The 14,420-nt window shown below is 43.5% G+C and overlaps 1 protein-coding gene across 1 annotated transcript in view; it reads right to left on the reverse strand.

Moving 5' to 3' along the window:
• Positions 1-1,745: 1,745 nt before the first annotated feature.
• cfap221 (cilia and flagella associated protein 221) overlaps positions 1,746-14,420 on the reverse strand; it is a 16,559-nt gene continuing 3,884 nt past the window's right edge. Inside the window, exons 8-25 of the mRNA XM_068719599.1 lie at positions 14,152-14,311; positions 11,898-12,027; positions 11,390-11,516; positions 11,068-11,179; positions 10,857-10,944; positions 9,553-9,642; positions 9,267-9,362; positions 8,760-8,847; positions 8,390-8,481; positions 7,935-8,015; positions 7,272-7,379; positions 6,969-7,142; positions 6,772-6,857; positions 6,568-6,634; positions 6,199-6,299; positions 3,548-3,640; positions 3,368-3,454; positions 1,746-2,365 (exon numbers count right to left, since the gene is read on the reverse strand). Of these exons, the coding sequence (XP_068575700.1) occupies positions 2,254-2,365; positions 3,368-3,454; positions 3,548-3,640; positions 6,199-6,299; positions 6,568-6,634; positions 6,772-6,857; positions 6,969-7,142; positions 7,272-7,379; positions 7,935-8,015; positions 8,390-8,481; positions 8,760-8,847; positions 9,267-9,362; positions 9,553-9,642; positions 10,857-10,944; positions 11,068-11,179; positions 11,390-11,516; positions 11,898-12,027; positions 14,152-14,311 (1,892 nt within the window). The 3' untranslated portion in view covers positions 1,746-2,253. The remainder of the gene's footprint in view (positions 2,366-3,367; positions 3,455-3,547; positions 3,641-6,198; positions 6,300-6,567; positions 6,635-6,771; positions 6,858-6,968; positions 7,143-7,271; positions 7,380-7,934; positions 8,016-8,389; positions 8,482-8,759; positions 8,848-9,266; positions 9,363-9,552; positions 9,643-10,856; positions 10,945-11,067; positions 11,180-11,389; positions 11,517-11,897; positions 12,028-14,151; positions 14,312-14,420) is intronic.

Consider the following 14,420-nt stretch of genomic DNA (forward strand, 5'->3'; position numbering starts at 1 on the left):
ACACGGACATCAATTAAAAAATATTTAAAGAAAAAGGCAATAAGCTGTATTTCTTTTAAAAGCCCTAGGACACTGTACTTTGTATTCAAGGCTAAACAAATCAGGTCTTAAAGGCAATAAACAGTATTTCTTTTAAAAAATAAAAGCTCTACTTGAAGCCACAAACACGGACTACGCCAAAGACTGAGTTCAAAGTCGGACCAAATGTGTTTTCAGCTTGTGAGAGAAGTTTCCGGGTTGCCAGTCAAAGAATTTTCAGGGAGAACGTGGTATCTCTGAGGGGCCATTACTGTGAGGCGAAGTCCACCAAAACCACCACACAATTTCTCTCCCAGGAAGTTTTAGGGAGGAATTCACTGAAATGTGTGAAGTGAGAAGCGACCGCGAGGGAGAGTGTCGGTTGCAAGTCGGGGATGGAGTGCGTTCAAGGGAGAGAGAAAGAGAGAGAGAGAGAGAGAGAGAGAGAGAGAGAGAGATGGACACTAATCACTGTAATCACATCTGTTGCTGTAGGTTGTTGTTGGTCAGAGACGACAACAGAGGCAGACTCTGACTCACAAACGACCGGTCGCTGTCGCTCTGTCCTATTTCTTTGAGAGCTTTTCAGGATGGCGAGGTCATCGTGGCGAGCGTATCAACCGGGCGAGGCTACTTTCTCGAAAATGGGGTGACCGACAAATGGGCCGGCTGAAGAAGCAACACTTCCTGTTTTCACTGTCAGCGGTTCACCTAATGTTTCCATCAGTTTCGGAGAAAATAAATGTACATTGGCGGGGTTAAAGCTTCACGGTAAAGTGGCCTGTAAAAGGAAACACGGCTGGGTTTTTTTTACTGGAAATGGCAGCTGCTGGGAGAATGAATTATACACACTGACTGTAGCGGGCTGTAGTACTGTGTCTCCTCATTCTCTCTCCCTCTTTGCGCACATCAAACATACAGTTTCCTCTCTCTCTCTCACACACACACACACACACACACACACACACACACACACACACACACTCCTGTTACTATTATTACAATCTATTACTTATTCAATGCTGTGGCTTTCATTAAATATGAAGCTATAGTATTGATTCCCATAAATATTTTCCATGTCTCAACGCGCAAAAATATGATGACATGATATGATGTTAATAGTACAATGAATTTCTCAATGGATTCTTTCTTTTTTTTTTTTTGAAGGTGCAGTAAAAGCTCTGTCCTTTAAACGCCCCTCTACTTCACGCCGCTGTGTTCTGACAGCGAAGCAGTTCAGGCTTTGGTATTCATGTGAGGGTCCAACCCCTTTTTTTAATATTAAGTATGTGAAATGTGAGTGTTTGTAGAGGGGGGTTCAAAGAAGCAGTCCTTCCACTCTATTTGTCTAAAGCACACTGCCATCAAGTGAGTACACACACACACACACACACACACACACACACACACACACAGTGAAGGACAGATAAATGCGGACGTCTTCCTTCTAACTGTGGAACTCACAGAGTTGGAGCTCCCTCTAGGGGTGAGTGCAGTCACATGACCATCCCAGTGAGTTCACAGGATGTCAGCAATTTAATTCTGACCTAAGCAGATCTCTTCTTACAACCACATGAATACAAACTTCTATTATAGTGAACACTTCAAGGTTTCAAAATTAATTTAGAAATAATATCCTGGGCTGGCTATGAATCAGCGAGGGGTTACACAAATCAATATTAAGAACTCATTTAACGGAAATCTCATTACAAAACCAGAACCGACACTCATTAATTACTTGTTTAATGCAATTGAGAACAAAAAGGGTGAATCATGTTTAACTGTCACAACACAGGTTAAAAGAAATAAGCTTCACGTTGCTCACTCGCTTCTACGACACCATCAACTACAGCAGAGAGATGCAGAATTATCGTTTTTTGAACTGAATGTAGCTGTCAGCAACGTTGGGTAGCTTGTTAGAATATACTGTAACTGTGCTTATACATGGATCCGTGTGGGTGGAGGGATAACGAATTCCCAGGCTTTGTAGGAATAGCTTACTGTAATTTTGAGTGGGCTGGAGAGAGGCTTGTGCGTGGGCGATACAAGTAACCAGGTTTCATTTCACGGAAGTGGCAAAGCAAACAATGCAGAGTCTCGTATCGGTGAGGATGATGGTGTTTGTAATGTTGCGGTTGTGTTTATTCATGTGTGAGCGTGTGTGTGTGTGTGTGTGTGCGCGCAGAGCATATTTGGAGGTGTTTCTGGAAGTGTGTGTGGGGGAGGGTGTTTTGCCTATTCACAGTCCTCTCCCGGTGACGACGTGTCAGCGTCTCCAAAGTGCCTCAGCCTGGCCATCACTCTTTTCCCCATCTGGTTGAACTCCATCTGAAGCTCCCTCTGGTGCCTGTGACAGAGCGATGGAAGAGACGGAGGAATTGAAAGTGGTCAAGAGGACTGGCTGGTGAACTAGAGGCTGATTTAGCATTCACCATAAAACAACCCCCTATTGAAGAACAGGGGGTTGTTTTTTGTTTGATTAGATTATTTATTAATTTTTTTCCCCAAACATGAATCTTTCCATTATTTTAATAGTTCAGTATTGTATGCAAGATAACAGGCATGTTTATGCATGGCAGTGGTACTAATAGGCCATCACTCATTTTCGTTTCCACATTTATGTTTAAAATAAAAACGTCAATTTGAAAAGCTTGTATAAATGATTATCATACGAGGTATGTTCATATGTGTCAGTGGCACGGCCACCCAACTCACTGTACCTTGCACATGTTTAAACTAAAAACCGAATATATGAACCTGTGTATTATTTGAATAACAAGGTATGTTTATACATGGCACTAGGTCCAGTTTAATATAAAACACAATTTTATACAATATACTGAATATAGGAGGGGGTCCCTGCTCCATCTCTCTATCAGTTTCCGGGGTCCTTGGCCTGAAAAACGTTGAAGACTCCTGCTCTAAAATCTAATCTGAAATTAGACAAATTGTCTCATGAATGTAATCTGAAGTGGGCTCGTGAATGAGATTTTGAAGGGCTTTAATTTTGAAATGCTACATCAGAATGTCCTGGTTCTCTCTAAGTGACACCTTGAGGTGGTCTGCTATCAACCTGAAGTGAATTGATGTGAAACATGGAGTTAATGAAATTATTCATTAACTCCATGTTTGGTTTGGTTTATCCGGAGGACTCCCCTTCTAAAAACTAAAAGCACAACATGTCTGTATGTGGCTCTGCTTAAACATCCGTCTTATTTATTGCATGGGACGTGCTTCCTTCATGTAAATAAGCAATCGCTCTGCCTAAAAAAACCTCTCGCATGAGTGATCATTGCCTTTGTAACACACACACACACACACACACACACACACACCGTGCCAGACTTACCTGACTGTTGTTCTGCTGGTGAGGTTGCTATTGGAGAACTCTGCTCGGATAATCTCTGGTGTTAGTTGCACCCCTGAGCCTTCGCACCTGAACAAAGACAAAAACACATGATCTGAGCGGGAAAGCAGAGAAAAGCCTCCAACAACAAGATCGATGGACGCCAATGCTGCGTGTGCTTACAGTTTGTCCATTAGCGGTGGCAGATCCTCAAGAGGGCCGGCGAGAGGAGGCGGCGCTGTGAGTGGAAGTGTATCTGTGCTGTAGTCGACAGACCTATAGAGGACACACACAGTGCTTTTTCCCCTGGAGAGCCAGACCACACATTACCGGAGATAATGGTCAGATATCTACTCCATCTCACTCAGATGAAAGGACCGCTTTGGGTTGTTTGAAATCGCAGCTTGATCGGGAATGATAAAAGATCTCCAGAGTGAAAGTTGATGCCACTTACGGGCACAAAATAGAATTAAAACACAAGACAAGCCACAGGTTTGGATTTGGAGCCCCCCCCCCCTCCCTCCAGGCCCTGAACAGAAACTTCATAATGGCGGACGAGTCATTTTGAGACTTTATTAAACGTCTACAACATTTCATATCACCTCTTTTTCTCCTTAACTTAAACTGGTCATATGTTAGCAAGCAAACGTTAGCTTTGTGAGTTAGCTAGCTCATTTAGCTAGACCTGGGAGTTACTGTGTTTAAACGTCAAACCTGCAGCATCCCATTCGTCGGAAATACGTCGGCTGTGATCAAAATGGCATTCTGTTCACACGAAGCATGACATCAAATTGAGTAAGAGCTTCGTTCCAGCGGCAGTGGACTTTGTGCACGAGAGAAATGTCCGGAGTATTACACAGGAGCTCACTGTACAACACATGTGATGGTGGATGGATACAATAATGAACTGGTTGGATAAAATAATTAGAAATGATGGCAAGTGACATGAAAGTACAGCTAAGAGGAAACGCGGGAGAAGATGACAAACATTATGTACTGCAGAATATTGTAGAATATGCCACCTGACATAAATGGTATTGTTTTTGTTGGTAAGATAAGAGACAGCGAGTGTAACCGCCGATGCACAGGTGGAAATGAATAAGACTGAGCGAGAGTCATCTCTTGCATGACAAAAGAAGAATGTACCGACGGTTATCGCACAGACCAGTGCTGACAGGCACAAACAGGATACGTCGCCTTGCCAAGCATCTGATTATGTAACGCGGGGAAAGTGAGGAGAAATAGGAAGCAGACAGAAAAAAAAAATGTTCAGTATAAATATTATTTACAAAGTGAAAATGAAAGAAAGCAACAGTGGCTGCCTTAATAACTTGGGAGTCTGGTCAAACGAGGACCGGTAAATTGTTTCATGCGAGAGAAAAAAATGACAACGTATATGAGATTCATTTCTTTGAAAGGGTCAGAACCGGAATGCATAGCGTACATGAGTGGTATTCCTTGTGACAGGGTGCATAGAGCGAGGGACAGCCCCATGCTGTGTTCACTAATACACAGGCAAAATATCATCATTTATTCACTGTGCATTTAGGCTCAAGACTGAATAAATCATCATTTGGTGGTGCAAGTGAAGACAGTGTGCTGGGCTTTTTGCCTCCGTGTGACTTAGATTCTGCACAGCCAAAGTATTTCACTCTCGGTATACAACACCGCTACAGGCACCAACGATTATATATACGACAATACGTTCCTCCACAAGCGGTATCTTTAGTACAACATCAGGTTTTAAATTCATGTTTTCCTTCAAAAATAGTAGAGTAAAAAAAGGTGAAACTAGGGCAGATCACTTCAATCCAAAGTGCATCGCAATCAAGAGAAACTGTGTGTGTGTGTGTGTGTGTGTGTGTGTGTGTGTGTGTGTGTGTGTGTGTGTGCGCGTGTTTTGATGAAATCAGAGAACACAAGATCGATGTGATAAATATAAAACTGCAGGGACTATTTAACTAAAGTAGAACTTTTTTAAACCAAACAACAAAAAGGAGAGCCAGAGAAAGTGAACGGAGTGATTTGTAAGCTGTGCAACAAACAAGCTGAGACGACAGAAGGAAACGCCACACATCTCCGCTCCCATCGTAGAAATCACTGTCCAACAAAATACAAGTCTGCCTCCGACTACGCCCACAAAGAGCAGCCGCACCACCACTCCTGTCACGGTGAGCGATCAAGCCTGAATCATCAACGCAATACAAAAAGGTGACAGTCAGCGGCGCCGAGGCCGTCACTGCTGCACAGTCATGTTTCTGTGAGATGATGAACGGGATCTCACGCTGTTAAATATTCGAGCTTTGTCTTGGCGATTTGACAGGATAAATATTTACTCCAAGAAGATTAATGTCTACTCCAAGTGACATCTTGATAAAGCAGCAAGATGAGCCTGCGTCTTACAAACCCTTCAGCATGTGGCCGACATGTAAAGGATCTCAGCGTGACGATGACTGGGTGTGATTGGGGGAAGAGGAGACAATGAGATGCACCCTACTCTACATACTGTTATATTATATGTAGGAAAATGACACTTCTGACAAAGTCAAAAGCTGGAGAAGCTAGAATGACTCACTGCCACGAGGCCATAAGGTCAAATTCTTCCACAAGCTGGACAGATATGGACAGCGGAAGTGAACAACAGCCCCTTTCCCCTCTGTAAACAAGTAGTGTAAACATGTACGAGTACTATTTCTCTAGTCGGAGGTTCTCTGCGGTTTTACATGGGAACCTCTGGTGGAATACACCCTGTCGTTTAACGTCTGGGTGGCTGATGCCGGTACAGTGTGAGGACCCTCTGCTACGACTCGACACTCATAATGAAGTTGGCCTACCTGCGTGGGGCACAGTCGCTGGTGAGAGCTGGTTGGTTGGAGAGACACTTCGAGGTAAACAAATCAAAATCCTTCCACATCATGAGCCCCGCGATCACTTCCTGTTGGTGTTAAAGAAACAAAAAAACAAGCCACATCTGGATTAGTCCAATCAGATATAAAACAGGAGCTGGTTTCAGATTAAAGGCATAATACGGATAGTTCGTTTTGAGGATAGCAATATTCTATTTAAAGCATACATTTAAAACTGGTATTGTTTATTTTAGGTGTCTAAAACACACTTTGCTGCTGCTGTGCTGGTACTCCTGTCTGTTTCTCCAAACTGGGTTCAAAGAAACTCTAAGTGCAAAGTCTCCAAAAAGAAATTACCTTGTGGTCCAGAGACTTCTGAGTATGTGGGGTTTGTGTTTGTCTGCCACACGTAGGGATTGTATACCTGCATACAGAAAGCAGAACAATCCGGTCTATAGCTGGGCATTATCTAATGTAAGCACAGAGAATAGTTTTCTTTACTTAAACAGAGACTTAAAGTATATAACCATAAATATCTATTTACTAATGTGTTGTTATTACCTGGGCAGAGGGCAGAGGTGGAACTCCGGCTCACTCTCCAGGTATTTAGGGGTCGGTTTGTAGGTCTGCAGGCCTGGATCTGGGTTCTAAAACACATGAAATGAACACGGAAGCAAAGGTAGTTTAGATCATACCGATATGCACACTTAACGTTCTATTTCAGACTTTGTATCAAAGATGGTGAATGACAGACATACGAAGATTCGGAGTGGGTTTGCTGGGAAGGGTCTGAGCAGAGCTTCGGGGGCGCTGAAGGAGAGACGGGCGGCCTTCACGTCCATCTTCTCATGTTCATGCTGCTGCTCCTCCCACGCTTTGGACTCCACTGTCGTGGGAGACTGCGCTCCGACCTCGTTGGGCACCAGCTCGTCCTAAAAAGTGACAACAGCACAGTGAGAGACATTGTAAAAAGGCAGGTGGATGAGCGAAGGAATAAATTAATAACTATATTTCTCTAATATTGAAGTCCGTATGTTGTAATCCAGGAACTGCAGAGTTACCGGAGCTCCGGTGCGAAGTGGTCTGGCCAGAGTGGTGGGCGTATAAGAGGTAAAAGCATCCCAGGCTGACACAGGCCGGTAGCCCATGAGCTTATAGTGCTGGGGAACCTAGTGACAGAACAATAGCAACAATAAATATGGTAACAATATTGCATCCATTTCATATAGACAGTAGAGAGGTCACAGGTTCAAAGTATGAAATGTAAAATCAAGTAAGCAGAATGTCAAACACAGAATACATTAAATATACTCTATATGAATTGTGCTTGTTGGGCAGTGCTGGAGGAAGTGCTCATACATTCATCATTGGCTTTGAATTAAAAATGTTATTAAGTTTCATCACATTGAACCATTTTCTCCTGTTTCTCCAGGCACAAGGGTTAAGTAAAGGTACCACCACAAAGAAGTACTGTACAACTACTCAATTACAAGTAAAAGTCCTCAAAAGCCTACTAAGGTAGTGCAGTTAAAGAGTTTAGTCCAGTGGTACAACATTCGCCTATATATTGGAAGTATAAGATGACAGGATATACTTGTAAAATACAAGTACAGTGCTTGAGTAAACGCACTTAAGTACTTTCCACCACTGCTGCTGAGAAGTACATATCTGTTGAATTAAAGAGCCTGATGTAGAGATGACCCGGTGCTGCGATCAATGCCTACTTGAAGCTTGAAGAAAGGAATACGTGTTGTCACAGTCACGTCAATAGGATCCACAGGCACCGGGACCAAATTACTGGGAGCCTGGAAATATCAAGGAGACAAATGGCATTATTAGTTCAATCGAACACAAGAGGCCTTTTTTCTGCGGGCCTTCTGGAAAATGAGAGATTTAATCGAAGTGCTGGAAAGTGAGCTTCCTCTTTGATTCCCCGGCCAGATCAGAGACATCGTTAATGGGGAAATTGTTTAATGTGCAGGACAAAGGCCTCACTCACTTTTCATATGTCAGAAACCATTTAGGTGGTTTAGGATTTAAATGAACAAGAAAAACCCGTTTTCAGAGAAGTGGTTCCGCTACCCTGTTGACAGGCTGCTGATAAAAAATGTTGACATTGATGGGAAAGTATATTTTACAATAACAACTCGTTAGGCTGTCAGCTATGTAACGTACTCACCAGCGGGTCATCTTCATCAGAGAAAATAGGGAAAGCAAACGGAAAGACTTTGTCCGGCGAGATCTTCAGATCACAAGTCGTCTCCTCTTCAACTGAAACAAGGAGAGACAATTAATACGTTAAAAAAAGTTCATTTCTACAGATCTTTATTTGTGAGGGTCAGGGAGAAACGTTGCGACATTTAATGTATGATTAAATGCAGGCGGCACTATAAATAGCCCTGTCCCTGAGGCATGCATGTATGTTCTAGGACGCTCATAATAACCAGAGGGGGATTCAATTTTACCTCTGGGAATGAACTCCATTAAGCTTTACTGACATGGCATAATGAGATTACTTCTGAATGAGGAGATTACGGGATGATCAAAACCTTTCTTTGCCACGGGCACGTTCTTCATGCTGTCTGACAGTTTCTTCAAACGGGTCAGTCTCCGGTTCATGCGACAGCGGATCACGATCTGCCAGGGAGAGAGGAGTGCAGGGACGTTAGCTCCTGGTCACGTCCAGCTCCTCGAATCTCAGGAGGGGAGCTTCATGGACGTAGTTTCACATAAAGACCAACAGAAAAGTTTTTCTAACTTTACTTGCCACTAGATAAGGAGAAGCATAGCAGCTGTGTCTTTAAGAGGCCATGTAGGATTTTACTCAACGTACCCACGAAAACCAAGTGTACTGTAAAGAATATAATATATTTAGTGTGAGGAGTTTACACAAGGCTGAACTAAAGAGACAGGGGCGCTGGGACGCCGGTCACCTCCTGAGGGAAGGGGAAAGCATGTGTATGCGTGTGCTGTATCTGTGCAACTATGTAAATGCGTTTGCATGTATGCATTTGAACGCGTACCTCGGTGACTATACGGCCCGTGGATGTGCTTACCTTGCGTGCTGCCTGCTGGAACAGTCTGAGGGCTCTTCGTCTCAGCTCCCACTGAAAACTGGGGTAAAACTGGAAGGATGGGGCTCCCTCACAGGCCTGGAAGAGGTCACATGTGAAGGACCATAAAGTGAAATTTCTGCTCGAAATGACAGTAACGTGAATGTTGAATTGAATCAAATTGCAGATTAATTTAATTCGAGACCAATGAGAGCCAGGTGCTTTCTACAAAAAAGAATAAAACGCAATGCATTATCTCGATGTTTAACACACCACAGTGGACGTTTACCTGCCCGGCTTCACACAGCACTCGTCTGGAGGAAAGTTTGGGCTTCCCAGCAGCAAAGACTTCCTCGTGAGGTACATCTCCCCTTTTGACCTTCAGCAAAAGAGGACAAAGGGAGATCGGTACATGGCGGGAAGCAAAAAAGTAGATGCTGCTCTCCCTATTGTTTTTGCTAAACCCTTCAGAGTTCTGGCAATGACAGATGGTGTAAAGCCGATGGAAACAAAATATTCCAACATGTTTATCCTCTATAGTAAGGACGCCTTGAAATGCTTCGGCTGAAGAGGCATCAGTCTCTTTGTCACAGGAAGAAATGAGCTCGATGAGGTATGTCGTAATTCTTCCCAACCAAAGCAACCATGACAACTAATCCTGTGGAGTACGGTCTCGTTTGTTTGTAGGAATTAAATGTCAAAGTATCAATAAATCATTTGACAATGACATTACGGTTTTGACAACGAACTAAAAAAAAGTCAGACCCTATGTCATTGTCCTAGGAATTAAATCAGGGTTAAGCAACAAAGCTGTAAATACTGTGATACGAACAGAGGAGGACGGCTTCTCTGTTGAGTTATTTATGCTCTGGCCCACAGTCAAGACTCCAAAGACAGAATATAGAAGATACTAGATCATCCGAACATAAAAACAGCACATAAAATACCCTAGTGTGGTGAAATGAGGCTGTAAACGCGGAGTTTATGACTGTGTGTGTGTGTGTGTGTGTGTGTGTGTGTGTGTGTGTGTTATAAACAGTGCAGGTGGAGAGGAGTTGGGGGAGGAAGTGCTGTTAAGTGTCTGTGAGAGTTCTGTCAACTATTCAAATAACACTTTTTCTGAGGAAACACACACACACACACACACACACACACACACACACACACACACACACACACACACACACACAAATTTCAAAACTCATGTTATTTCGTCCGAGTCTGCAGATTTCCTCCGTGAATCAATACAACCAGAGGCAGCATGACAGGGTGGAACTCTCAGTGTGGATCTAACACTACAACAGCTGGATCGGGTTATGACATTGGTATTTGTACGGTGTGTTGCTACCGACACATCCAGTAAATGTCATGTTGACTGAAATGGGCCTTACATGGAAAGGACTACTGAATCTCTGAATGCAGAACCCCAAGGACCACGGGTCAGGAAAAGACAAACAGGTAAACATGTAAGCACAGAGCTCAGTATCAAACTAATCCTGTGGGTGTACAGCAGACAGGAAGTGCTGATAGGCGGTTCTGGGTGACTTTGAAAAGCCCAGCTCTACATTGGACTGTTCTGTAACACGAGCTCACCATGTACTCATGCAGCGCCATCTCTCTCTCCTCCACTATCTGACGCCTGGTGTGCTCTGACACGGGGTCCTTACCAAGATGGACTTGCCTGAATCAAAAATGTATATATTCTGTTAATAAAGTTATGTTGAATTGATGATTTTGATATCATGGTTATATTTAGCTTGTGGTAAACATGATGCTGTATATGCTTTATTTCATTTTGGCCTACCATCTGAGCTGGTTGGCTTGCTCGTCCTTCACGTTTTGTCGAACCTTTTTCATGAAGAGGGCTTCCTTCACCTGCCTGTTCTGCAGAACCGCCGTGCTGCCGCAGGATACAGCTGAAGTAGAAGGGAGGCACCGCCAAAATAAGAGACATACTTTATATGAATAATCTGAAATGCTTTTTACTTCATAGAAAAGATCGTGTGCAAAAGAAGAATAACAGGATCCTAATATGTTGAATCATAACAGGTATGCAGAGCTGACATGCACGTCACAGAAACCCTTCAGCTGAAAGAGTAAAACCATTGGGGGGGGGGGGCATCTACCTTCCCTCAGGTCTTTAGAGCTGAGCTTATCGGTGTCTTTGATCAGCATCTTTGCCACCCCTGCAGGAGTGCAGACATCCACTGGAGGCTTCAGTCCGGGCTTAACACCAGCCCGATCTGTCGATGTCTGGAGGACAGCGAAGAAATAACAGCATGAACCAAAAGATAACAGCGCTAAAGATAACGGCGCATTAGGGCCATCGTAGGTCAAAATAATTGTGTTTTTTAGTCAAGGAACCCCATTGACTTCACTTTGAAAGGTACTACTCAGTACTGATATTAAACATTTGTAAAGAAAATGTGGTTCTTTCTTCTCTAAATCAAAAATGAAGTGTCAATAAACCAATTGAGGTACGATAAAAAATAAGCACATCCTACATTGTTCTTAAAGACATTCACATTTTTCATGAAGGCGCAAGAGAGGCTCTCATAACGATTGGCAGCATAAGAATGGATTCTTAATCTCCTATTTCACAATATCAGACTGTGACTGAACCACTCACACTACCTTTGATCTGTCCGCCTCCTTGGTCGACCTGTATCTGGTGTTGCTTCGAGGCGGCGCTTGGCCGGCAGGTGAAGGTCCTTTGTATTCTGCAGGCGCTGCTTCTCCATGACCCGGCTTTCTCCCCAGCTCACTATGATGCAGAAACATAAGCACCCGAGTACATGTTACGGGGAAAGACTTGTTTTGATTACGGCAAAAACAGATTCATCAGTACAGAACGCTCATTTTGACTGCAAGTGACAGTATTTGCGACTAATTTGAGGCCGCTGGTGGGAGAATGTGGAAGACCAAACACAGTGGATGGGGGAAAGTGAAACAGTGGGGGGGTGGTGGCGAGCACAGTAATTGGCTCGTTTTTGTTTTGAGGTCCAGGATGGGCTCCGGTGGCAGAGTGAGAGCGGCTCTAAATTGGGTTGTTTACACAATGATATATGGACAGCGGGAGAGACTGAGCTATGAGGTCAGAAGCCAAGTAATTCATTTTCATTATGTTTACATTTCTTCAGCTGTCAGACTGTGTCAGTGACCCCTTCGTGTACATGGCGGCTGGATGATAATTAAAAAGGACATCTTCAATATAGATACAAGAGCATCGCTAACCGCTGCCTTTATTGACTAAACACTTCTCACCCAATAACGGCTCAACATCATAAACGTCCCAAAGATTTACTGGGTTGATTTCAGGATTAATTGCAAGGGTGTTAGATTGATGGAAAATGCAACATGGACGCAAAGTCTGTCGAGAGATATTAAAATTATGAGTGTATTTTAAGAACAGCCTCCATCAGAGTCAGATAAGTCAGGCAGGGGACGCTAAGCAACAAGCGAGAATCGGGCCCTCGGTTCCAGCTGCAAAAACAGTGTCTCTTGCATACATTTCTTAATCTTTCAACAGCACACAGCTCATCTTTTATTTGGTTCCACTGCGGGGAACGACAAACAGAAGGGGAATGTTTTATAATATGCTAAACAACCATCGGGAGGCATATCCATCTTGATATCGCTGCACCGGCTACCGAGCTATTTTCATGAATTATTAACTTTCGGCCGAGATAACACCAAGACAGCGCGGTGGACGGAGCTACTGCTGTGTGATGGATGGCACCATCGTTTCTCATGGGAACGGGGTTAAACATTAGGTTTCACACCGGCTGAAAAAAACAAAACAACCTAATGGGAACTTCTAATCAGCACACAAGCCCATTTTCCAGTTGAATCCAGTCGGGTGCCCCAACATGGAGCACCTAGTTTGGTAATGAGTTTGCACACACACAACCTGAGAGCTCCTTTCATTACTGGACAGCAAGGAGAGACCATTTCATACCATCATTCACTTCTCATGAAGACCAAATGAAGCACCACGGGGAAGAACTAGGTTAGGTTCAACCTGGAATATGTTCACGCTGTTATACAACAGCAGTGTGTGCTGTAACTTAAGTTCTGAGATTAGATTAGGGAAGTCCTCGACTAAACGCATTCTTAGTCGACTAACTAAGATTCGACTAATTCACAATTTTGTCCACTAATAGATTAGTTGATTTTGAGTTTCTCTACAAAGAATCGCACAAAAACTTGTGAACTTGTGGAGAGAGCAAAGACAGCAGTATGAGATAGCTCAGTATCATAAGATGCGTTACAGTCATAGAATGTATGCCACCTTGTTTCGATGCAACAAAAAAGTGACCCGAGAGGGCGGAGCTAAGTACAACCTAATGCTGAATAAGACCATTTTAGGCGACCAAAGCGGCTACAATTAACCTTCGTGAAGTGAGAACACACTGTGAAAGGGTTCAAATTATAAAACAAAACATGGACAACGACCTGTCAATGACAAGGTATGCCCGCCATTTAGTCCATTTAGAGTCCATTTAGAGTCAAACAGACCATAAAGCTTTATGGTCTGTTTGACTCTAAATGGACTCTAAATGGACTAAATGAACATCACGCTGTATTGAAGAAGACTTGAAACTAGGGATTGAGACCATAAACTCATGTTTACAATGTTTACTGAGGGAATAAATCAAGAGAGAAGTAGAGTCATTTTAGACTAGACTTCTATACAATCAGAGGAGTCGCCCCCTGCTGGACATTAGAGATAGTGCAAGTTTAAGGCACTTCACCATTGGCTTCACTTTTCAGACCCTGAGGTTGCAAGAAGAGCTAAAATCTTAATAATTCACACAGACGTCACATTGTCTTTTCGACTAATTGAACTTGAGGATCCTTCTACTAAACAATGAACCGCTGTAATCACCTGAGGGCCAGGTGAGGGGCGGAGCTCCCGGTGATGGTACAGAGGTACGGTCTGCTGTTGAACTGAGAGATGATCAGCCGGATGGTGACATGACAAGTCTCATATTGGAAAGGACTGAAGGTCACCATGAGCTTCTCTTCACCGTTGGCCGGTATCACACCTGGAAGAGCAGGACCACAGGGATGAGAGGGTGTTTGTGTATGTATGTGGCTCTCCTCAGTCACTGATTCCCAACCAGGGGTACATGTGCACCACGACTTAGATCTGCA

This window comes from Cebidichthys violaceus, unplaced genomic scaffold (assembly GCF_023349555.1).
Source record: "Cebidichthys violaceus isolate CVI_PGR_0920_01 unplaced genomic scaffold, fCebVio1.0.p SCAF_24, whole genome shotgun sequence".
In the NCBI taxonomy this organism is placed as follows: domain Eukaryota; kingdom Metazoa; phylum Chordata; class Actinopteri; order Perciformes; family Stichaeidae; genus Cebidichthys; species Cebidichthys violaceus.